Source organism: Vitis riparia, chromosome 10, assembly GCF_004353265.1.
Source record: "Vitis riparia cultivar Riparia Gloire de Montpellier isolate 1030 chromosome 10, EGFV_Vit.rip_1.0, whole genome shotgun sequence".
Taxonomy (NCBI): Eukaryota; Viridiplantae; Streptophyta; class Magnoliopsida; order Vitales; family Vitaceae; genus Vitis; species Vitis riparia.
The window spans coordinates 16,535,506-16,561,627 of NC_048440.1; the positions used below are offsets into that span (position 1 = coordinate 16,535,506).

At 31.5% G+C, this 26,122-nt stretch overlaps 2 protein-coding genes across 6 annotated transcripts; one reads left to right on the forward strand and one right to left on the reverse strand.

Moving 5' to 3' along the window:
- Window positions 1-41: 41 nt before the first annotated feature.
- On the reverse strand, window positions 42-8,906 carry LOC117922980 (protein MALE DISCOVERER 2-like). Of its 4 annotated transcripts, none has more exons than XM_034841224.1 (15): window positions 8,563-8,906; window positions 7,901-8,366; window positions 7,661-7,793; window positions 7,335-7,406; window positions 5,807-5,950; window positions 5,578-5,721; window positions 4,043-4,138; window positions 3,873-3,934; window positions 3,289-3,783; window positions 2,452-2,642; window positions 2,229-2,361; window positions 1,975-2,129; window positions 1,671-1,862; window positions 1,246-1,529; window positions 42-553 (listed from the first exon to the last, which is right to left on the reverse strand). In XM_034841224.1, the coding sequence occupies exons 2-14, from the start codon at window positions 7,998-8,000 to the stop codon at window positions 1,269-1,271; spliced, it is 2,178 nt and encodes a 725-aa protein (XP_034697115.1). In that variant the 5' UTR covers window positions 8,001-8,366; window positions 8,563-8,906; the 3' UTR covers window positions 42-553; window positions 1,246-1,268. The 4 variants fall into 4 exon arrangements, with proteins under 4 accessions (XP_034697115.1, XP_034697116.1, XP_034697114.1 ...); XM_034841225.1 differs by lacking the exon at window positions 42-553 and adding an exon at window positions 562-682; XM_034841223.1 differs by lacking the exon at window positions 42-553 and having other exon boundaries at window positions 830-1,529.
- Window positions 8,907-14,007: 5,101 nt separating this feature from the next.
- LOC117922835 (plant cysteine oxidase 4-like) lies at window positions 14,008-17,652 on the forward strand. Of its 2 annotated transcripts, none has more exons than XM_034841019.1 (6): window positions 14,008-14,176; window positions 15,379-15,621; window positions 15,755-15,918; window positions 16,130-16,277; window positions 16,995-17,198; window positions 17,312-17,652. In XM_034841019.1, the coding sequence occupies exons 2-6, from the start codon at window positions 15,522-15,524 to the stop codon at window positions 17,428-17,430; spliced, it is 735 nt and encodes a 244-aa protein (XP_034696910.1). In that variant the 5' UTR covers window positions 14,008-14,176; window positions 15,379-15,521; the 3' UTR covers window positions 17,431-17,652. The 2 variants fall into 2 exon arrangements, with proteins under 2 accessions (XP_034696910.1, XP_034696911.1); XM_034841020.1 differs by having other exon boundaries at window positions 15,400-15,621.
- The last annotated feature ends 8,470 nt before the right edge of the window (window positions 17,653-26,122 follow it).

The window sequence follows — 26,122 nt, forward strand, 5'->3', positions numbered from 1 at the left end:
TCAGTAATCTTTGTTCATTTCAGCGTTTGGCACGGAAGAAATACACTAGACGCTGTTAAATTCAGTAGTTATTGAAACAGACCCTCCACCAGATGTCTCTTTGTTAATGTTATTATAGATCAGTAATCTCCACCCAAACAATGAATGAATGCCTTTTACTTTTCTGCGAAAATTTTTCTTAATAGGTAAATTTTTGTTCCATTGGAACTTGAACTTGTGACAATCAAGGAAAAGCAGTTGAATGAAAAGTTCTCTTTCTCAACAACCAGAAAAAATACTAAAGAAGAGGAGAGGAACCGACACCAAAAACACTGTTGGAACTTTCGTTTTTTATTATATATTCACAACTTCATCTTCCATTTTCTTTTCTTGTTTTTTTTTTTCTCCCCCTTCTCTGGATTGTGAGTTATTAAACCAAGCTCATCGAAATTGACCACTGACACCACACTGGCGATTGCTGGCCAGCTGACTTCAGCAGCTGTGTTCACTCCTGCAATATCTTCATCTTATAAGCACAAACGTTTTGTTCTGCTTCCATTGACGACCAGGTTTCCTGTAGATCACTTTAATTTTCATTTTGATGAAATTTGTCTGATCTTTGTAAGAGGGTCATGAAGCTACTATGATGGTACACTCATCATGAGCTTTTTCAAACTTTCTTCAAAGCTCTCATCTAGAAAAGCTGTGATATCATATTTCCAAACAAGTGTCATAAACATTTTGTATATAATGAAAGTAAATAATTGAACTAGAGGAGAAACAGTCCAAAGTTGAAAGGCCAAACGGGTGCAAGCAATAAGAAATTAAAGAACAAATTACCAAGAGTAGATAAAAAAAATATAGCCTTATGTATTAGGGAAAAAAAAAAAACAAAGAAGATAAGTATATGTCAAACCTAGCATTAATGTTTACAAACCAAAGTATTTTGGGACTCAGATCCCAGTGCTATGCTTTCCCTTTCTTTACATGCCAAACCATGTTCAAAACAATACATATATCAGGTATAAATTGGGAGCAAGCACCCGTCTAGTGAAACTTAATGTGTACCAGACATTTTATTGCAAAGGAATGCTAAGAAATAACAGGAAAATAATCAAATAGAATGAATCATTGCCAACATGTAAAAGAGGGAAGGGACAAAAACAGATTTGAATAACAAAGGATTGGTAGTAGTTACACTGGGAACACAGATTAAAACCTATTCTTTTTTGCACATTGATACGAAGTGAGAGAAACTGGACTTACAACCCAGAAGAGTCAGACAGAAATTAGGTTGCTTCCACAGATAGGATCTCAAGTTCAGCCCACCAGAGGGGAGAAAGTCTTGGTGTTGCTGAGTCAGGTGAAATAGGAATCACTTCCCTCAATTTTGAAGTGACTTCCCTCATTGTCGGCCTCTGCCTTGGATTGGGTTGGATGCAATCCTGGATTAGTTCGCAGATGATGTCAAGCTCGTTGTTTTTGAAGGACTTGAGGGTTGGGTCAATAAGGTAGCTGATGCTTCTTTTGTCATTTAAGTGTTCGGAAGCCTGAGAAGTTTGTAACAGATTTATTAAAAAATACAAAGGAAAATATTACAACACTAATTCAGCCAAAATTTGAAGGAGAAAATCTAAAGAAATTGATATAACAGGTGTTTTTTAGATCAATAGATCTCTTTTGAAGCATACCCAGTTCACAAGAGGCCCTTGTTCTTCAGAGTAAGGGAGCTTCCCAGAAATAGTTTCCAGCAACAGTATTCCAAAACAGTAGACATTTGATTCTGGATCAGCAAGTGGTGGCAATTCAGAATGCTCAGATTCCTCATTGCCTGAGATCTTTGATTTAGATGAAAGGTCTGCCCAAATATTGATCTCTGCAATCTGTGAAACCACAGTAAACTAATATTTTTAAGAGGGGGAAAAGAAGAAAGAACTAGAAGTATGTTGCACAAAGAACAAAATTAAATTATGGGATGTGGTGTAGGTGATGTACTTTAGCAGCATAATCATCGGTCAAATAGATTGCAGCTGAAGTCAGATTGGAATGTGCTACAGGCGGATTAAGCTCGTGCATGTATTGAAGACAGTAAGCAGTTCCCATAATTATCCTTGTTCTAGCATTCCAATCAAGATGTTCCACTTCCTTAACTGAAAACATGGAAAGGGGAAAAATGTTACTCCTCAAATATTCAAATTTTCTTTCCCAAAATCTTCACCATCGAGGCTACACATAAATAGAAATATTACCGTGAAGATGCTCAAAGAGGCTTCCATTTGGAGCATACTCAAACACCATCATTCTTACGAAAATGTCATCCTCCTCACAGTAGCCAAGAAGATTGACAAAGTTCTTGTGGTTCACCCGTGATAGTGTATCAATCTACACCACACCCAAGACAGAAAAAATCTGAATACTTCGAAACTGTTGATGGCATGAAAAATGTTGAACTAATACTTCCAGAAAACAAACCTTTTTCCGGAAGGCCATTTCTGAGCGTTTTGACCAGTCCTTGGAAGAAGAAATTCCAGTTGATGCAACAGCAATCTCTACTCCACTTGACAGTGTGCCCTTGTACACAGTGCAATCATCCAGAGTGTTGATAATATTGCTGAAATCCTCGCATGCAGTTTCCAGCTCTGTTCGATTCAGCTTCGGCACTCCTTCATTTCAAATAAACACATGGTTCATTTCCCATATTGGGTCTAAAGGAATTATACTAATATTCTCAAGCCTGGATCATTTATCACAACAGTGAAGGAGGTGAGATAATTTAGGTCCAGCAAATGAGGAATGGGGGATGACTAGGTGATATCAGCTGATATTCAAAAGAAAGTTTGAACAAAACAGCACTAAATAGAAATTGAAGGTAAAAGAATCAACTATCAAGGACTAGACCATTGACGTCACACAGCTTTATTTAATCAATTTTAGGTTGTCCTCGAATGATGCTTACACTTGTTTAGTATCATTTGCGATAGAGCAGTCATTTTTTGTATACTGTTTACAGTGGAGATCCTAATTTCAAATCTCTTTTAAAATGACAAAAGAACCATTTTGTTTCTATTGAAGAGGATAACATGCCTAATTATCCTTTAAATTTTAATTGTGGGGATAAAAGCCTAGGTCAAACTCATCTGGTTCTTGTAGTCAAATACAACATTCTGTTTTCTTCTGGTTCACACAAATCATGTAACAGCCAGAGAAAAGTCAACATCATGATGGTAGTTGACAATGCAACCAGCCAGATAGATGTGCAATTCATAGCAATGCACAATAGAGCAGTTTTATGTGTTATAGTGAAATCACCTGTAACAAATGCTTTCTGCAACTGTCCACTGAGTCCAGTCGTCCAAGGACCTATTGTTGTCACTCCTCTGCTTCGGCACATGCAGAGCATGACTGCAGCAACAATGAGTAAGAGTGCCACACCTGGAACCACGAAAACATACTTCCATATATTCCCAGAACTACCATCAACTGAAGTTTTTTGATTGGTGGAATTTCCAGAAGGACTGAAGTGGGAAGCTTGGTCATGAGAATTCTCCGTGCTGTTAGTTTGTTTCGATGAAGAATCAGCAGGTGAAGGCTGGGGGGCAGGTGTATGAGATTGTTTCTTCTTTTCATTTGCTACAGCTGGGAAAGCCCCGCTGCTCCGTGTAAAGGGAGTAATGATCAGTTGAAGGGGTGACCCACCACTGGCAGCTATAGCTGCAAGGTTACTGGACTGCTGGAGCAGCCTACGTCTCACAAAATTACCTAGATCCTCTACATCTTGGACCATGTGGAGCTCAGATGGAACCCCTGAATGCAAGAATCAGTATCATTTTTCTCTCAGAAGTATAAACATAGATGTTCAATGGACTAAGATTCTGGAAACTGGTTCTACTCACTAGGTTGTGTATCACAGCAATTATCTCCTTGACCATGTGAAGAGTCCTTTCCAAACTTTAACCTTAAAAGAACAGTAAACGGTTTCCATAAATAGGACATAACAAGAGAATGTTGATAATTCAAGTAAAAGGAAAATTAGGAGGGTACAAGAAATATGTCAATTCCATACTGTGCCAAGACATTGATGTAGCGTTTAAGTCTTCCTTTAATCGGGATTATGAAGGAATCTTCCTTACTCAGTTGTTTCAAACTGCTCTGCCAGACGCTGCCCAAAAATACATTAAAAGATCAGAGAAAATCATAAAGAACATTTTTCTCTTTGAAGCAACTAGAGATATGTTTAGTTGACCAGTAAAACTGAAAAAAGAATGGAAATGCTATGTTATCAGTTAAAAGAAATTATATGATTAGGAAATGCTATTGATCTTCCAAACTATTTTGCAGTATGCACAAATTAAGGACAATCGTTATAGCACAACCAAAACATGTTAGAATACAGGCCAGAAATCATATTATGACTTGCAACCACTGACATCATACATGTGAGCATGTCTTTAGTCCATCATTCTGCACATTCTGCCACATTCTGAGGTTATGCATATGACTCACAGAATCTTGATTCAGGTAGGTCTACTACAGTATGTTGTGCAAGTGGTGTAGCTCAAAAGCCAATTGTATAGGAGGATTCTCACTTTCCAGAGGGAGGAACAAATTTATCAGACAGGTTCATCTTTTCTTGCATGCTTTAGTTCTAGCCAGCAGCAGAATGCCATACTACCATATTTTGATAGGCAAAGAAAAAGGCACAGGTTAACAAAATGAGTGGATGGAACTCACAAGTGACATGGGAGATTTAATGAAATGAGTAGATGGAACTGACATGTAACATGAAAAAAGGTTCCACAGAAACAACAGACACAAGAACACACTCAGTCGTCTTGCAGGTTTACATATACGCTTTGGATTAGAATGATTGAATTGATTATTACACCTTGCATAGAATATATTCTTAAAATCCAAACCAATTGTTTGAATCTACCCATGTGATCATCAGAGGTTTTACTTTCTTCTGAAGATGCATTGGCATACTTGATCAAAGAATAAAGAGCATTCACAGGACATACTTTCACATAACTTCTTAACAAAACACACACACACACACAATGCAAGTTTGATGGTTTGGTAGTGTGCCTACATGCATATAGGAGAGGAGAAAATCCTGTTTATGAGAACTTCGGTCAAAAAAGTTCTTTAACCCAACCTCTTTCAACCTGGAGCATAATGATTCACCTCATAACCCAATATAAATTTAAAACCATATGTTTTGACTTTGCTTCTCCGATAGAGTTGGATAACTAGTGTATAACACACCCTCGGTATACAGAAACAAGCTGAATGAGATATGTCTATCACAGCAATAGCATACTACAGCAACTAAGCAATAATTAAAGCAGGTATCTGCATGCCACACATGACAAAACTTCACTTGTTTATGGTAAAGAAGAGATATTTAAACATGATATATTGCAGAGTATCTTCAGCAAGTATCAAGTTCTATGGCATATCTAAGTGAACAGATGAACAATTGAGTGCAGTTCTAATCCTTTTGCAAAATTCACAATCTATGTATTGGGCAGGGGCTGTACAAAAGGCAGAAAGTACCTTTTACCAAAACAGATTCAAAAATCTTAAGTCGTTACTTACCAGTGTCCAAATTTTCTATTTGCAAAACCAGTTCCACTGGCAACAGGAGATGTAAGGTTTTCATCAAATTGCAATTCAGAGAGCAAATTGAGCTTCCCAGCATCCATAGGAATGCTTCCTTCAAATTTATTGTCACAAAGCAATCTGGATCATAAATAGGATTTAGTCGGGCTAATGGAAGTTAAAGAGTCAAGCATCAATATGATTTTATCAATAAAGATGCGCTTACAAGCGTTTCAGTGAAGGCATTGAGCCTATTTCTTCTGGAATTACTCCACTCAAGTTATTATCCCTCAGGTCCAATAGCTCCAACCTTATAAGTCCTCCAATCTCTTTAGGAATGGTACCAGAGAAATTGTTCTTGTGGAGTACACTGTAAATGCAAATGGAGAAGAGAACCAGAACCAAAAAAAAATCCATGAGGTTAAGAATTGAAATAGAAAATCCATAGGGTTCAGATATTGAGCATATACAGTTTTAATAATTAGCACCTAAGGCCCTAGAAGGATATATTTAATATTCAAAATGATGCATATCATATCTATATATATATAGTTTAGATGGATGATGACAACAAAGAAATATATAGATATGTTACAATTTAAGTTTGAAAGTTCTAACCTAATATTTTGTTTCACTAAAAAAACGATGAAATTCCCCAAAATAAAAAATGTCACAACAAAATGATTGACAGTGGTAGGTGGTAGTGAAACCAACCTCATCCAAGAAGAAGAAGAAATCCAACATCAAAGAGTGCAAGGGAAGAATGAAGGAATCAGCTATCCACGGGGCACTTTTATGTATCACTTGATAAGAGAAATCTACATTGGGGAACTATTGGGATGTTTTCCCCAATATGTGATGATTCTGATGCTCTCACATCTTCCTGTGAATCTTTCATCCAATTCACAAGGGTGTGCAAATCGTGGCTCACTATCACCACCCATTTCTCTTTCCTTGTCTGTCATTAGAACAGGTAAATTGTTTCTTTGCTTTCTGATTCTCTTAATCCCCCATGCCCAAGGAAATGGGAATCAGAACTATAATGTTGGGAATGCTGATGAAGAAAGAAATTGGTGATGGGAGCAAGCCATGAACGGAGCACACACATAAATTGGATGGGAGACTTCCCAAGGGACCATAAGAGTATCTCCCGTCACATCTTTAGGAAAATATCCTGATGGTTGACCAGTGTAGATTTCTCCCATCAAGTTTGGTACCTTAATTTCACAGCCCTACTATGGCCAAATGGACTCACTCTAATGCCTTAGTATCACTGCCCCTAATGTTCGTCTCATGAGGTCTTTTATTTTTGGGTTAACAAGAAGGTGATATTAATAACATGCAGCAAGACACACCTTAATCTGGACATGTAAGGCACATTTTACAGAGCAAAATCCACACCAGCCTACTGCAGTAAGCTGTTCACGGTGTTCAGTCTATTGGCGTAAGTATGTGGAAGTAGACGATTGAAAGTAAAAGAACAGCAGAAAGAACCAAAATAAAATAATAATAATGTATTGCTGATTAAGAGAGCAATGATGAAAATAATGATAATGCCTAAGTGGTATGCTATTAAGTTTTGTACATGACATAATTCCTATGCCCATTGGGAGGAGGGGTAGTAGTTGTATCAGCATTGTGACAAGCCAGGCTACAGCTATTTGGAAATGATACTCTGATAAATCAAGAACTCCACTGCGACAGAAAAACCAAATTTTTAAGCATAAAGCTTCTGCAATATTATTAATCCTTACAGGGATCTTAAGTGACTAAGTTTCCCAAGCCCAGGAGCCAGTATTCCTTCCAAAGAAAGCCCATTCAAATCCCTACAAGTAGAAGTAAACAGGTAAACATCAGAACCTTCAATTCGTGTGCTACACAATTTTCCAATATCAAGCTCAGTTCACTTTACGTAATGAATCTTAACGAAAAAAAAGAAAGAAAGAAAGAAAGAAAAGAATTCAAACCATTTTTCCCACCATATGAACACCAAACACGATAATTCGGTAATTCCTATTTAAGAAAACTTTTGGAATGGATATTTGACCAAAAATTATTGAGAAACAGAAGAGGGACTTACAGTGTTTGCACTTTACTGTCATAACAGTGAACACCCAACCACATGCAAGCATCACTGTTACTGGAATTCCAATTGGAAAAGGCGCCATATGGATCAGAGTCCACTCCTGCCCGGAATTCCAGCAAAGCCAATCCTGCATTCCCACTCCAATTGCAATCAAAAACAAAGAACCCTATTCAACCATTTTATTCAATACCAATCTAGGAATTTAAAAATATATAAATTTGGGGAGAGAATCACCTTCAGAATTAAGCGACCAACACCTTTGAATTCCCAAAAAGATGATCAGAACTGAAAATATTAAGAACTGGAATCCAAAAGCGTTCCATCTACCCCCCATTGCTTGATGAACCAAATGCGGAAGGGGTGGAGGTAGTGACAATTTCTGCCAAAAGCCAGGACTCTATACAAAATCGCCAGATTTTTACACAAAACACCCCTAACAAGTTTGGAAGTATTGAAAAACAACAACGTCCCAATTATTAAAAAAGAACTTGCAGAGATATACGTTCAAAAAATTCAGTTCCAGGCGAAAACTATACTACAAACAAATGCGAATTCATCTGGGCTTTTGCGGATAATGATCATATCTGATTCCCTCATCTTCATAATTAAAATTGACTTCTAGAACACCCTTCTCATCAACAATTGCATAACCATTCTCTCCAGAAAATGTCCCAACAAAATCTCCACAACTCGATTACAGCTGAAATTATACAAACATTACAAGAAGTCAACAATATGAAATGATACCAATAGCATTTCACAACACAAGAGAATAAGAATACCCTCATGAACAAGCAAACAGAGAGTAAAAGCAAAAGGAAAAGCAAAAAGGAATGCAATGTAACAGAGAGAGAGAGAGAGAGAGAGAGAGAGAGAGAGAGAGAGAGTAAATTTACCATAAAGAAAGGAGCAAAAGGTTGCAAAAGAATAACTTTCCTTGGTGCTGTAGCTGAATGGTAATATCCTTAAGAATTTCAGGGTCTGAATGGAGTTGAAATTGGTTTTCTTTTTCAAAGGAGGGTGGGGTTGATTGGTGGGAGGTGAGACTTGAAGAAGGCAGCAAAGAAAAAAAATCTAATACAACATAATTAATTTTTTTTCTTACTGCCCTTTTCTCGAATGATCTCAGAAGACCCTCTCTTCCACCATCTTCTTTCAGTTCTCAGGGGTTTCTCTGCTTCTCTCTCCAAATTTTTTTTTTCTATTTTTTACGTTCTTCTTTCTCTCTCCTCTCCCTCTCTGTAGCCCCCCACCACCCCCACAGCCTGCGTCCTGTGTTTTCCTTTTTTTCTTCTTTTCTTTTTTTAAATTTAATTTTTTTTTAAAATACTTTTGTCCGTTCTGGGGTGTCAGTTTTGGGAATGTGGGTCCGTACTGCAGGTATGAATGGCGGTAGGCTTAACGGGTTAACTGTCATCGGCGGCGGGTGGTAAATTTCCCGCGTTTTGGAATGGTGGTGGTGATGGCGCCCACATCCGGTGTAGTCGGACGCGCTTTCCATTTTTTTCTCTCCCCGTTGACCAGGTCCCACCTCTCCCTCTCTTGGCGTGCCTCCCTCTCACCCTTTCCCTTCCCTCTCTTTTTTCTTTCATTTTTTAAATCCAATCTAAAAAAATATTTAAAATAGTTGAAATGTTTTTCTTTTAATATATAAAATCATTGAGCCAAAAGTGATGAATAATTGAAATTGACATTTTATGCACTTGATCAATATATCATAGAATATTATTATTCTACGCTATCTCGGGACATATTCAAGACAGATTACTCTTATCCCAATTCTATTCATTTATTTAAAATAATTCTCATTCACGTATCAAAAAATTAAAAAAGGAGAAATGGATATAAGAAATTTTTATACCCACTTTATCGTGTTCTATTTAATTTTTATTTTTAATTTTTTTTTATTTTTTAATTATATTAAAATAAATATATTTTATAAATAATTAAATTATTATAATTTTTATAATTTATTTTATTGAAATGTATTTTATTATTATTATTATCATCTATATATATTAAAAATAAGAAAATAAAAATTAAATTAATTTAATTTTAAAAAGTAACTTTATATATAATCAAGGTGGGATGAGACGAGATAAGATAATAACTCATTTTAAACTCGTTTATTTAAATTTTAAATTCATCCATTAGGGCAGATGAAAAAACTCATCCCATTGTCATTCTTAATTAGTATCACTTTTTTTTTTTTTTTTCTAGAAATAAGGAGATATTTTTTAGATCATAAATTTTATATTTTAGATTATATGTGATTAAAAAAAAAAAACAAAATCTCAATGCCACCTGTACATTGATAGAAGACAAAACTCCCGTATAAAAGTTGTTTTTAAAAATAATTTTTTTTTCTAAAAAAATAAGAAAACATATTGGATAACTAAAAAATAGGAAAATTTTTTGTTAATTTTTTAAAAAATATTTTTTTTAAAAAAAACATCTTATAATCACTTTTAGTTATTTTTATTTGTTTGTTGAGAATTTATTTTTTAAAAATAATTACAATAATTAAAAATAAAATAATACATATAAAAATTATTTTTAAAATATACATAAAAATTTAGAAAATGTGTTAAAAATATTTTGATGTTCTAAAGAGTCTTTTATTTTACAAAAGATTAGGGAATGATTTTTGTTTTCAAAAAGCATATATAATTTGTACATTTATGTACCAGTTTGAAGGTTGGTGGAACTCTTGCGTGACCAATGAAGCCAGGAATGCTATCCAAGGGCCTCTAGCCTGGTTCCCTATCCATGGACGATCCTGTGGCATATACAGACGCCGTGAACACACTGGTTGTTCGAGAATTCCTTCAAAGCCTATTTGAGAGCATCAAGCATCACTTTCAACTACTTGGAGTGCTTTTGTATGAGGTATTCCCAAATAAAGGGAGACTTAATACTTTTAGCTCGATTCTTCTTCACTCTAGGCTATGGTGTATGATGTTTCTTGTTGCTTTTATACGTTAGTTATGCAACAATCCCACATGTCACTTATAAGGAAAAATGATTTTGAGGTGAGTCTATAAGACTAAAGATGAGTCAAGACCTCAAAATGAACGTATTGTATGGATGAGTCAAGTCCTATTTTGCATCTTTGAATAATAAAGCCACAAAATGATTGTGAATGACATATCAAATCATATAGAGGATTAACTTGTGATTAAAAGGCATGTTTTATAAAACTTAATATGTATTACTTAATAATTTAACTTAATTTTAAGTTAAAATGTTCTTAAATGGTTGATTTAAATCATATTATTATTATTTGTCTTTAAGTATAATCTTCAAGTTTGAGCATATATTCCTAAAGATTTGAAACATCCACATCTTCTTTTTTTATTTAACCCTTGACACTCACATAATTACAATATTTCCTTTTAAATTAAAACTAGATTTTACAACTATGATAACAAATAAAAACTATAAAGCAAATATGTATGACCCAATAAAAAAATATTTTATATTCATCGTGTATTATTAGAGTTCGTTTGATAATGATTTTAGAAGGCATTTCTAATATTTTTAATACTTAAAAAATTTTATCATTCAAATGTTAAAAAGAGTGAATTTTTTTTTAATAATTATTACCAATCACACTCTTAGAAAGATAAAAGAAAATGATTTTGTTAGTGCATTAGATTGTTTAGTTTAAATTATATAATTTTTTTTTTCTTTCCTCCATGTTTAAAGACTTTTTATATTTTTTCTGTCCTATACTTTTTTGAAGACTTGAAGCTATTGCTGAAGTGCCCTTATTAGGGCTTGAACATTTGTAGCAAATTTTCCAAAAATTAAATATTACAATTATTATTATTATTATTATTATTATTTTACATTTTTTCTACATTTTAAATTCCACCTTTTTTTTTTGGGACACTTAGGATTTTGGTTCAGTAGGGTTTGTCCCTATATATATATTATGCCTAGAAAATCAAGATTCATGCAAATTTAGAAAAAAGAATTATTAGTTTTTTCACATCCTTATGCTCTGAAAACAATTGTGAATTCTTCTTGAAATTGTGATAAAGATTTACGTTCCCTCCTGGCATTAAGCTCTAAGGAGCGCATGTGATAATACATCATAGATGTGAGACTATTATAGGATTTAAGGTGTACGACTTAAGAATGGTAACCATCAAGTAATTTTCTATACTTTTTCAGTCTTTAGGAGACTTTGTGGGTAGAAACTTTGTGAATGGTTTTCTACATACATCAATTTGTCTTATTGTAGAATTGAATTTCTTTTCTTCTTCTATACTTTCTAAAGAATAAAAAATTAGACTAAAAAGGAAAAACTACTTATTCATCTAAAAGGTGCTAACAAAATCTCAAACTTTTGAAATGCAAATAAGGTTTTATTTAGTACTTTTTTTTTTTACCGGATATAATATGAGATATGATGATATACATAGATCAAATATCTTATCCTATATTTGATCGATAATGAGAATGATAAGTTATCAAGTCGTATTTTATATCTCAACTCAATCAAACATCTAATAGGTGAAATAAAATATAGTATCAAACCTCTTTTTGTTCTTTATCTTATAAATGAGAATTCTAAGTCAATATAATAGATACACATATTTTAAGTTATTATTTCAAATGGTAGAAATTAAAATTTAAAATTTTAAAAAATGAAATTTAAAATTTAAAATTTTTTTCTCATTAAGCCACAATTTCAAAATTGTTGGAATACATTTGACTGGATTGATATTATATCATAATATTGCATATTAATATTTGTTACTATAAAAAAGTATGAAATCTCTATCATATTTGCCATTATTGGAAAATGGTTTTACCATTTATAATTTAATAAATAATTTTTTTTATTTCTTTGTTAATAATATTAATGATTAAAATATTTAAAATTTAAAAATAAAATAAATGATAAAAAAAATTAAAATGAGAAGGAGAAATTTGTTTATACATAAGATATGTATATCTTATGCAATTATCACATCCCATGTGGAGAAGGTATAAAGGAGATATTGACTAACGCCGCAACTTTGATGGGTTGGATAAGTTAAAAAGGGTAACCCACTTCAAACTTGTCATGGATGTGTTCAACCCTGAGGTGGAATTAGGGTTGAACATAAATAATTGTTCATAAATTTAAACTTCAACTATCAAAGATACTTTAACCATTAAAAGAAAAATGGTAAACTCATTGGTCAATATAATTAAAAACTAAGAAATTTTTATCTTTTTATATTGTCAATAAAATTATATATATATATAATAAAATTAAAATTAAATAAATAATAATATATGAGTTTAGATTTCAACAGATTGCTCGGACCATCAACTTACACAAACCTTAATATTTTCGGGTTGGTATTTTTTTAAACCTTTTTTTTAATTGAGTCTAACCCTAATCCATTTATATCTTGCTCATATTAATTTGAATGATAGGTTGGACGGATTGAACTCATTTAAATTGCATCATTATATTGAACTTATCTTATCTTATATTTGAAATATATTTGATTAAACATAAGATAAGATAATTGATAGGGTGATTTATTGCAACCCATCCACAAATTTATCATCACACTAACCAAACTTAAAATTAGGGTTAAGAAAAAAGGCGTGAGTAAAAAATAATTAAAATTTCTTTTTCAAGTGTTTTTGGGTCGATTTGATTTGATGGGCCTATGGGCCAGGTTTCAAAGAAAGTGAGCTTATAGGCTGACTGAAATCGGCCGTAGGAGATGAATCAGTCCAGAATTGTGGAACGGCCCCACTATTCGGCCCACCTGGGGGCGCTTTCTTCCGCAGCCACAGGGCCCACCTTTCCGTTTTTAGACTTACGTCACTTCCTCTCAAGTCTCCACCTCCCTCGTAGGAAGTCTTTTCGGTTTTTTTAGGCCTTAATTCAATGGTCGGATTTGATGGAATACCTAAGTAATAAGATCACAAGAAAGGTAAATGATATTTGAGACTTAATAAAAGTTAATTATTTTCATTTTAAAATTTGCTTAAAGAAAATACCTTTTTATATTTTTTTCATTATCAAAATTGAAAATAATTAAGAATATGTTACCAGATATAATTTTTAAAATTGTTTATTTAGTTTTAAAATTTATTCTATTTTTTTTAAATAAAATAAAATCTGAAGACAAAAAAATCAAGAAGACGGCGGCTTATAATTGTTCAGAAAGAAATAACCAATTTTCAAATATTGATTATTTTATTTTCATGATTATCTGTAATATAAAATTTACGGCGGTAGGAAGAAGGTAAGTAGTAGGTTTTGGAAAAAAAAAATGAAGATGGGAAGATACATTGAATTGGACGTGGTAAGCGTACGGAGGGGGTGGTTGGCGCATCTACAGCCGAGACGCGACAACTTGTGCGTGGTCTGGCAAAAGCTGCGCGCCCTTGGGTGCCTCTGCCGCCGCACCACCACCGCCACCCACGACCCACCCTAGTCACCTCTCACTCGACTTCCTCTTTCGTTACACCTCTCGCCTTTTCTCATCCCAGGTCCTCTCTTTCTCACTCTCTCTTTCTATATGTATATGATCTGAACGATAGTGATCTAGGGCTTCAATCTGCAATTTTCTTCTTTTATTTTTTTATTGCTTGAGAATGATTCCATAATTCATCGTAATTATAGGGTTTTCTTATTGATTCTTGCTTTCCTTTTTCCTTTTCATGCCTAAGCGTTTCACGCTTCAACTTGATTGGACTTATCTGAAATTTTTAGCTTTCGGTGTGTTTGATTGCTGAGAAAATTGTGGAAATTGATAGGAAATATACAGTTTAACATTTTCGGGTATTGAGTTGGATGAAAGTGGATGACTGAATTTATCTCTGCCAAACGGTTGTCCATACATCACTGAACCAATATTTTGATCGGAATCATTGAGCTAATTGTTATTGTGTTGATTAAATGAGCGATTAATCTATTTTCCTGCATGTGTTTGGCTTGCAGGAAAATTTTACAAGAAAGCATACCTTTTGTTTTTCCTTGTTTGTCTTCTGTGATGCGTTGTCTTGCAAAAAGAAATAGAGGAAATTTGAGGGAAATGATTTTCTGCAAGTGAATGAGAATCAGCGGAAAATACCCTTTTCACTTATCTAATCAATCAAATATAACTTAAGGTTTAAGATTTCATTTTCTTTTCTATTCTTTTCCTTGGGTTTCTTAGCAAATAAACAGAAAATTAGGAAGATTCTTTTGATAGACTTGTTTTTCCCATAAGGTGTGGTTTGATGCACTTCTGATTTTTCATTTTAAAAAATATAAAATAATTGCAACTTTTATATAAAATTTAGGAACCCTGATGCAATTATATATATATAAATTCTTTTAAAACTTTTAAATTTTGAGGTTATAAAAATTATTTAATACTTGATTTTTTAAAATAGTTTTTAAAACCATTATCTTTTTAATGACAAGTCTCTTAGAGTTTCTACATTTTAAATATGATTTACTATTGTTTTTTGTTTCTAAAAAGAGAAAACAGAAAAATTTTTAGGAACAAAAAATGTATCCAAATTTCAAACTGAGTTATAAATATTATGATTTAGTTACTTCTGTCCTTTTGTGGAAGTTGGTGTTTTTGTCATGTTGTGATGTTAGGTGCTTTATCGGATAAACATCCTTGGATTAGGATTTTTTAACGACTATGTATGTTGATTGCGGTTCATTGGATTCTTGTTCTGAGATCAACCATTTCCAGTTGGCTTTGGAATTGTTGCAGAGAAACTAAGTTTTGCTGAAAGCTCTCCTGTAACCTAGAGAAGCTTGAGATACTATTGGTTTGGATAGCTGATCAATAAATTCTTCACACATTGGAAAATCCCCAGATTGGTTGTTCTCGCCATGCCAGTTGTGCAGAAACTATATAATGCTTGCAAAGAATCCTTCTCTGTTGATGGTCCCTTATCAGAGGAGGCTCTTGGAAAAGTTCGTTCTATTCTAGGTGGGAAACAAGTATTCTTGTCTCTTTTCCACTCTTCATTTAATTATTGTCTTAATTTTTGCCCTTTTTTTGCTTATGAACTTACCCAATTTATCTTATTGTGCTATACTCTAATCACATAATGCTATTCCAGATGATATGAAGCCTTCTAATGTGGGTCTCGAACAGGAGGCACAGCTGGCACGTGGATGGAAGGGTTCCATGCATGGTGCCAATGGGAAAAAAGTGCGTAATGGCAGTCATCAGTACCCGCCTCCAATCAAATATCTGCACTTACATGAATGTGACAGATTCTCTGTAAGCAATTTTTTTAATGATTTATTAATTTTTGTAGGCATATTCTCTGTAAGCAATTTACATTCTTTTAGGACTTCAGTTTCAATTTAATTTTTCATTTTGAATTGTGATTTCGAGTTACAATTGGTTCCTGCAGAGTGGGTTGCTTGATTCTTCAAAAACTGAATCTGGTTTATCATGAATTCTTGGTGATTTTTGGATTTTGCTGCAGATAGGAATATTCTGCATGCCACCTTCCTCTATCATACCCCTCCATAATCATCCTGGAATGACAGTGTTGAGCAAGCTTCTGTATGGTACACTACATGTGAAATCATATGATTGGCTTGATTTACCTGGGACTGCTGATCTATCTCAAGGTGTGGTCTTATACTGCAATAGTTTTTTTTATAGGTAAATGCAAGTAATATTAATAAAGCACCAAAAATGCACACCAAAGTCAAAATCCTGTTCTTTTCTTGAAGTTTCTAGAAACTTTAGAAGTTAGAAATAGTCCTGGTATGCAATGAAAACATTTGCTCATGTGAAAATAGCACAATTTCTTTAATGGGTATGTTGCTTATGTCCTTTAATAAAGACATAGGATGGAAAAGAATTTGGACTTTTGAAATTTGTCTTTGTTTGGATCCTGAATGGCAAGGATGAAACTCATGGAAAAAGATCAGTGGAAGTGGTAAAAGTTGTAACCAAACCTTCAACATTGAGGGGGTTTACTCGCCAAATGAAAAAAACAGTTTTTCAATATGATTGGTTTCATTGCATATGTGCGACAAGGATTGCAAATATTAGTTAAGTTCACTGTTAAAAAAGCCTAACATAGGTGCATAGGACAGGACATTGATTACCAAATGATTGGTTTCATTGCATATGTGTGACAACGATTGCAAATATTGGTTAAGTACAATGTTAAAAAAGCCTAAAGGATTTGATAATCAATGTCCTGTCCTATGCACCTATGTTAGGCTTTTTTAACAGTGTATTTAACCAATATTTGCCATCCTTGATTATTCATATACATATGCCATGTTGTTTATTACATTCTTGTTAAGCTTATTTTGATTGGTGGGAATTTGCAGCAAGACCTGCAAAACTAGTGAGGGATTGTGAAATGTCTGCACCGTGTGGTACAACAATTCTTTATCCAACAAGTGGTGGTAACATCCATTGTTTCAAAGCTATAACTCCTTGTGCTCTTTTTGATATTCTCTCACCCCCTTACTCTTCGGAAGATGGGAGGCACTGCTCCTATTTCCGAAAGTCTCCTAGGAAAGATCTACCTGGTAATTTCCCCCTATCTTGTCTTATCATTTGGTCATAGTTAAACTGAATTCTGAAACTCATTACTGATGACTTTTTTCTTTTTTCTTTTTTTGGGTTTTTCTCCCTGCAAAAGGTATTGATCAACTTTGTGGAATAAAGCCCTCAGAAGTGGTTTGGTTAGAGGAGATTCAACCTCCTGAAAATGTTGTGGTCCTGAGGGGACAGTACAAGGGCCCCATTATTAGAACTTGAGGATTTTCTGGCTGGATGTACCATAACAATGGTCAGATTGGCTTCACATTTTGGCTGCAGCTGCCTTGGTAATAATGTCTGTTATTAACTGTGCTAGGCATTTGGCTTTGTACATATTTATATATATTGATGAGATTTTTTTATTTACTGATTCCCTTTGCATATCAAATGGCAATTGAAATAACCTTTGCCCTTTAATATCCATGATAGGGTTCAATGTTAGGATCTGTTCCTTTGGTTGATTTTCTGCTTTATGTTCCATTTCTTACCATATACATGCAGTTCGGTTCCCTATTCCAGGAAATCATATCTGCTAGTTATTCTTAATACCTATCAGAGCCATTGTATTTTTTTTGGGCTGTTGCTATTATCAATTTGATTTAGAGCAGGTTTGGTAGTTCTTCTAGAAAATACTTTTAATCTTTTTAATACTTCAAAATTTTTATCATTTAAGTGTTACAACTGTTATAAACGTTTTCTAAAATCACTTCCAAAGGTACTCTTAACTAAATCATGTTTAACTACTTTGTCTGTCAAAAACAGAGCACCCGATTTTTAGAGTTTCGGCCCAATAAGGTTCATTTAAAATAAAAAATGACCACTATGACTTCGAATCAAAAAAATATGCCTGATCTAAACTTCTTTGGCCACGTGGATCCACGCTGGCCAATTTATTTCTCTCTTTTTTTTTTTTTTTTTAAAAAAAAGAAGAAACGCAGTTATGTTATTTTCAATTAAAAAATAAAATAAAAACAGCCCTGGACTGCGTTTCTTTTAATTAAAAATAAAAAATAAAAACACAATTCATGGCTACGTTTGTTTTTTTCTTATATAAAAATTCTCATCTTTTTAATCCTTCATGCTGCGTTTTTTTTTTTTTTTTTCTAACTCTTCATCCCCTTTTCTCTTTTATTTATTTATTTATTTTATAATATTGACTCTCATCTTCAAATTCCAACCTTATCAATTCTTTTTCTTTTACAACCATAATCTTATATTTAATGCTCTAATGAAATGGAATTACATACTAAAAATTATGTAGAGCTAGATTTTGTAATTATTCCCCTCTGTATGAAAAATTATATGGTAAAAATTGTGTAAAATATAATTATTCTTGTCAATACTCAATTTAATTGACGCTTAACTTAAGTTCAATCAAATCTTATTTTTCTAAATTGAGATTCAAATTAAGTTAATACGCATTACCTAAAATTAGCATTCATTTCCTTATATCTTTTTATGGTAATTTATAACATTTATTTATTTAATCATAGTTATAACCCTATTCAAAAATCAATCAAATGAATAAAAAACTTTAAAACAAAAATAAAAACAATACAAATAAAAAAAATCATCTTATAACATTAAGTGATATTTTTAAGTAATTTCCAAATCAACAATATTCAAATTAAGAGTAAAAATTATATTTCCTAAATGAAATTTTAATTCATAATTAATCATTCAAAGGATTAATCAATATTGGGATGAAAGAGTGATTCCCGTAATTAAAAAAAAGCATATCTAGAAACAAAATTAAGATAAATTAATTGTTTCGACATCAAAATAACTAAAATCTTTATTAATATATCAATCCTCAGCTATAATTCAATTTCTCGTAACTAATTGTCCATTTTCTTGTACTCGGCAAACTCCCCTACAAACACCAACCACCTCTTTAAGCAGCAATTAATAATAAAGTAAATTTCATAAATAAATAAATAAATAAATAATTGAATAAGAGATGGATATTTAATAAGAGAATTCTGAAAAAAAAAAAAATTCTAAATGCTGGCAGCAAAATCTGAGAACAGCAGATAAGTACTCTTACAACATGATGGTCAATAGTGTTGCGTTACATTGAAGAATAATTATGTCATCTAAGAATATGACAAGAGCCCCCCCAAAATTTTCAAATTTCTAGAAAAATATGAGAGGGACTTCCCACCTATACTATTTATGAAACAATAATATGATAGAAGTATGAGGAAAGAGCATCAAGCAACTTCTTTAATCTGTTTATTAATTAAATATTTATTATTTTGGTCAAGGGAGGCTGCCCCTATAGTTCTATCTAATCACATATCCCATTGTGCCATTATTTTTTATAAGTGTGCCAGAGTATAAAACAAAAATAATTTATAAACTAAGATAGTGAAGAAAATATTCCTCGAAGAAATGATTTCTTTTTATTATTATTGTTATTATTATTTTTTAATTATAGACAAATCTAAAAGTTTTTTAAAAGAAAAGCTAATAGTTATAAACATAATTTTTATAATTATTATTGATAAATAATATATTCACAATAATTATAATTATTTCTATATATTGGATTTAGTTAATAAAATTAATTAATTGTATAATACGTATATTTATAACAATTATATTATCATATAAATGCTACTTGTTTTCTTATTTTTAATTAATAATACAATGGTAGTCACTTAAAAGTCGTTTCTTCAAAAAGTCATTTGCTTAAAATTTAAAAATTTTAATTTATTTACCCTCAATATTTTAAATTGATTGAAAATAATTATTATTGAAAACAATATTAAGAAGTAATATGGAAGTGTAAGAAAAATAATAATAAATGAAGTTTAAAAATTAAAATATTTATTATTTATAGTAGAAAGAAAAAACAAGTATAAAATAATATTAATTTATATTTTTTATAACAATTAATTAAATTAATTGAAAGATAAAATTTGAGATAAAGACCAAAATATTTTTTTTAAATCAATATGAGATAACAAACATAATTTATACTTTTATAAATATTGTAATATAACCAATACATCAATAATAATTATAATTATTTTTATGTATTGAATTTAGAACATAAAATAAATTAATTTTACAATACATATATTTATAATTATTCTATTATTAAAAAGAAAAAAAAAACATGTAGCGTGAAAACATTTTTTATAAAATAATTTTTGGAAATCATTTTTTCAAGAGATTATATTTATTTGGATTTTTTTTTTAAAGAAATGGGACGAATTTTGTTTGGATTTTTTTAAAATAATTTTTAGATTTGCCTATAATTTTCTTTTAAAAAAATAGTAAAAAAAAAATTATCTTTTCAAAAGACAATTTTAGTTTATATTTTTTTAAAGAAGTTTTAGAAATGGTACCTTCAAAAGACAATTTTTGCCTATAATTTAAAAAAAATTAAAAAAGAAATCATATTTTCAAGAAACATTTTTTTAATAGAATTTTTAAAAATCATCTCTTCAAGAGACAATTTTTGCTCACTTTCTTTTGTAGTTAACAAAAATTAAGGTAGATTTGAAAATATTTTCTCCACTATTATAGTTTACAAATTATTTTTTTAAACTAATGTACACTCATCAAAAACCCGCATTTAGAGTCCATGATTTCCTATCCTTGTTGGATCTATCATTAGAGAAATGCAAGTAAATTTATAGGACTAAACACGAACTCTTGTGTGGTCTAAAATATGCATTTTGTTAAGTAAAGAATGCTTGTTTCTCAATAAATAATTTTACCCAATCACTTTTCTTTTATTATTATTATTTTTCATTTGGTGAAATTATTTGACAACCTTTAAACATGTTTTTTTCCCTATGTTCATGTGCAATATATGCTATTGTATAACATTCCTAATATTGCTTTGTAAGTTTTTTTAGAGGAAATATAAAGAGATTGTTTTATATGAAATAATTAGTTTAATATTGTACAAAATTTGGATGCATATTGTGGGTCCGTATTTTTTATGTGTGTGAGGATTCAACAACAAGACTCGTTTTTATTAATGAAAGATTGATTTTTTCAAAAAGTTGAAGTCGTAAGTTATTTTCGTTTATTTTTAAAAGAGAAAACAAAATAAAAAAGAAAACTTTATATAACTCTTTATTTAAAAAAGATATATCTGCAAAAATTGAGTTTAGATTTGGGGTCATGTTATATATCGAGAAAGTAAAGTGATAAGTCATAACACTCTTCTAAACCCATATACATGATATCTTTACTAAACAAATAGAGAGAACGGTGACAATTAACTAATTAATCATAGATAGACATAAATCAATATACACACAAATAATGATAAATTTATATTATAAGAATGTACAAAATTAATGACATAAGAATTATGTAAACTAATTTAAAAATTATTTCAAAAAATTACTTTTTCAAGAAATTCCAAAGGAGTATTAAAAACAATTTTAAATTAATGATTTTAATTTATTTATTTACAAAAAAGTTGTAATTTAGTTTCAATAAGTGACTTAATTTAATTTTATTTTTAAGAAAGTTATTTGCACAAGAATTTATTACAAAATTTTAATTTAATAATAAAAATGATTTTTACTTACTTTTACTAGTAAAAGAATGAACCTTTACAATTTCATTTATAAAAGTATTTCAATTTGATTTTATTTACAAAGAATTAATTTTTGTACAAACTTTATTTACGAAAATATTTTAAATCCAATTTTATTAAGAAAATGATTTCTACAACTTTAATTTGTCAAAATGACTCTTATCCTATTCTTATGAAAAAAATAATCTTTAAGACCTTGGTCTATGAAAATTACTTTTAATTTCATTCTAATTAAGGGAAAAGAATTTATTTAAAAATCAATTTTATGGACAACTTTTATTAAATAAATAAAAATCAAAATTTTGGGCAATTTTTATTAAACAAATAAATTTTTGGACACTTGTTATTAAAAATATATTTTTTTTGAATTTTATTAAAAACAAGTTTATGGATTCCTCTAAAAACATTTTTCTTAATTTTTTTTATTAAGAAAACTTTCTTTTATTAAAAAATATTTTCTGGACTATTATTTTTATTAAAACATGATTGTTCAACTATTTATTTAATTAAAACAAAAATTTTGTACTATCAAATATTCAACTTTATATACACCTAATACATATTTACAAAAAAAAAATATTTATGAATAAAAATGAAACTAAATAAAATTAGGGAAATAAAATGTGTACCCAAATATTTAAGTATCATAAATTTGTACTTAACCAATGGAATACAAATAAGCCTAGTGGAATAGGCTTATGCAAAACAAAAATGAGTGTAGTAAATATAGCCAAAATTCCAAATTAAAGGTTAGTATATAAGCATGACAAATCTAAAATATGATAAATCTAAATAAATTCGATTAGAGCTAAATTCAATATTTGTAATCAAGCCTAATTTAATATGTAAATCTGAATCTATAACAAAAATCAAATCAAATTTAATATGTAAACCCTAAATGTAAGAGAAATCAAACCAAAAAAAAAAAATACTGTAGAAATTAAAGAGAAAGAGGGATTTGTAGCCCTGCGATGAAGATGCAATGGGGTGATGATTTTCCATGAGAGGAATGGAGAGAAAACGAGAGAGAGAGAGGTAGGGGTCGCCGAAAGTGGCATTGATCGGTAGTGTAGAAATTAAAGAGAAAGAGGGATTTGTAGCCCTGCGATGAAGATGCTGGGGTGATGATTTTCCATGAGAGGAATGGAGAGAAAATGAGAGAGAGAGGTAGGGGTCGCCGAAAGTGGCATTGATCGGTAGTGACGGCGGTGACCGCAGACGGTAGGAGGTAATGTGGTGGGGGGAAAAGGATGGGTGAGTGTTCTGGACGTGGGGATGGGTGGGAGGAGCAGGGAATAAAAAATTGGCTTCGCGGGGGGGGGAATGGGAAAGAAGAAAGAAAAAAGAAAAGGGGAAAAGGAAAAAAGAAAAAGGGAAAAGGAAGAGGAGTAAAGTGGGAAAAGAAAAGATAAAAGGAAGAAAAAAAAAAGTAAAGGAAAAAATAAATAAATAAAAATAAAAACTAAGAATTAAAGGATATGAGTGGAAAAAAAAATGTAGTCTAAATTAATATAAAAATAAATTTAGAACAAATTTTGAAATCTATACACATTTTGACACCTGTTTAGATGCACAATCTAGGTGCACAAACAAAATTTGTATATAAAATACATTTTTGAATATATATAAATTTAAATAATATGATATGTATTATATGCTAATTCATAAACATTAAAAATATAAAAATTAACCAACCCAAAACAAATATATTTTCCACAATCAATTATAATAACATTGCATTATAACCCAAAAGTGATGTATATATATAATACGTCGTACGTATCTTCCATGTCTAAAAATGCAAGTATAATCGCTTTTAAAAGTGTTGATATCAAAATATGATGTTATTTTCCATTATGCAACAAATGAAATGTATTTTATACATTACTAAGGTCGTCATATATGTTTTTCCTTGTGGTGAAAACTTCGAGGGGCCCATGCCTGTACATAGAAAGGTAAAAGTTGGATTTATTTCCAAGACCTCCTACCAAACTAAGTTAGATATCTTATCAAACCAAGTTCTGATACTAATTTGAATTACCAATTTTTTAAAAAGTTTGAAATTGTAATATTTGGGTTCAATAATTCATATCCAATGAAATAAATGGGGGAAATACAAATTACAGAGAGGTGGTTTTCGAACTCATGACCTCCCACCCAATAACACTCTCTCAGGGCCCCATACCTACAATAGAGAGACAAATAAATGTAAATAACCATTTCTAGACTTACAAAAACTCAAATGCATGACTTTCTGTTAAACCAAACTCTAATATCATGTTTAACTACCATTTTTCTTAAAAAACTTAAGCTTGTAGGATACATATTATACTTAGCCATTAGATTCCCTAAGATGGTTCAATATATACGACAACATGGAAAGCAAGTAAGAGGCCGAAGAGATGGTCTCCTTTTAAAAGGTATGCCCAAAGGTATATGCTTAAGCCTAAACTATGATATTTTTCACAAGCTAATAAACCAATATCTAATCCTTGTATTATGAGGATGGCTAAGTAACATAATTAGGGTAAGAGTGTTTTCTTAGGAATCTACTAATATCGAGCTGCGGGATCACATGTTTGTCACTATGCAACCTAGGGCCATGGCCAATACTCTACTGATCAGCAAATATGGAATTACTTGTCTAAAGTTTATTAATCTAATTACCTTTCCAGTTCCTTCTTCTCAGCACTTGATTAAATTATCATCAATACAACAAATTCGAATTTTGTAGCACTAATATTCATTTACAAATTAATTAATTACATAAAATGTTTTTCATTTGGATTAATGGTCCCTAAGGAGCTTGAAAATACTTCATATTTGCATGTCTAATGAAAATAATAGCCAGAAATGATTGACATACACAAGTTGCTGATGGATTCTTTTTTATGGGCATTTAAAATATTCTCCAACAAAATTTTAAAGCCATGATGTGCTGTGATGCAAGGTTGAATGTCTTCACATATGTACCACGCATTCATCAAATGATAGAAAAGAAAAGCAATTCTTTGAAAATTCCTATATGCCATAAAGAAAAAAATAGATCATGTCAACCCCCATGCACGCCAGACGACAAAACATTAAGAATTTTCTAGGCACGTAGGACTGGGGATTCCCCATTTTTATAACCTCTTAAACCCCATAAGTTCTTTCTTCCCACCCAGTTTTATATAGTTATTGAAACTCTTACTTCAATCCTTGGAATATCTGTCTCTTTCTCTAAAGAAAGTATGGATATGCCACAAATGACAGCCACTTTTAGGCGTCTTTTAGCCAAACCTAATCCTCGAAGTGATTCCTCTTCTTTCCCAAAGACTCTGAAGAAAAGGCCCTACTTGTCATATAATTAAGACAAAACAATCCGAATTCTCTCTAGCAAACTTTGGAAAGTAAACCCTTTGGATGGTGGGAGAAAAGGTTAAACAAAGGTTGCAATTTGAGAATATCTAAAGGGATGGGAGACATGACATGTCTCTCTTACTTGTTGCCCTCCCGTGTTTTCTGCATAAATGTCTAATATGATGGGCTTTCAGATTTGTTGGGTAGCCATGATTAAAATCCAACTAATTAATTTTTATATATGTTGGTCTCCGAAGAGACAAATGTAGCCTTTAAGTGTGTGTTTTCCTCCGTCCCTCAGCTGATCAGTGCACACATGGAAGTTGATAGTACTAATAACTTCAGCAATCAATTTACAGCTTACATATTTATGAATCCAAATGAATGGAAGCCTGGTACCAACTATATGGTTTCTACTCCTTCATAAGTTCTTTTTCTTCCCCACAAGACTGTAAAATATTTATTTTTATTCTACTGCGTTTACATTTGTAGATGAAGCATTTAATACTAGTGGTAAATCCCTTTGTTCTTTGAATATTAATTATAAGGAACAAAATCTTACGATTAAGATGGAATATCTCTGGCCTTTCATGCCGGATCCTTGGGAAGATTTTGCATGAAATATGTGGTGCCAAACTCGGTTTGACCATTGATGCATATCTACCTGAAATTTGAGTAATATATTTGTAGTTTGATATTGGACTAATTTAAAACTTTTCAGGGAAGGGCTATAAATTGAAGTCAAGGTTTCAAATCCACTTTGCCGACTAAAATGTAGTTCAATTATTGAAACGAACACCTAGAGAAGCAATATTCTTCTCAAATGCAATTAAAAATGTTTGAAAAATGACATTGATCAAGGCATCTTGTTTGAAAGCATGCAATAGTCCTATCAAGATTCAATAATTTTCTACTTTCACCCACCATTGTAGCCCCACACATACAATACCAAGGTTTTTATTCAATGCTTGGTTTCTTTTTATGAATCAGACCAATGTATCA

Excerpts from the sequence above, each read along its gene's own strand:
- LOC117922980 (XM_034841224.1), bottom strand. The coding sequence starts at position 8,000 with ATGGGGGGTAGATGGAACGCTTTTGGATTCCAGTTCTTAATATTTTCA. Across the intron at positions 3,935-4,042 it reads TACATCAATGTCTTGGCACA|GTTAAAGTTTGGAAAGGACT; the intron begins GTATGGAATTGA and ends TGTTCTTTTAAG. Across the intron at positions 2,362-2,451 it reads AAATGGCCTTCCGGAAAAAG|ATTGATACACTATCACGGGT; the intron begins GTTTGTTTTCTG and ends GGTGTGGTGTAG.
- LOC117922835 (XM_034841019.1), top strand. The coding sequence starts at position 15,522 with ATGCCAGTTGTGCAGAAACTATATAATGCTTGCAAAGAATCCTTCTCT. Across the intron at positions 15,919-16,129 it reads ATGAATGTGACAGATTCTCT|ATAGGAATATTCTGCATGCC; the intron begins GTAAGCAATTTT and ends ATTTTGCTGCAG. Across the intron at positions 16,278-16,994 it reads GACTGCTGATCTATCTCAAG|CAAGACCTGCAAAACTAGTG; the intron begins GTGTGGTCTTAT and ends GGGAATTTGCAG.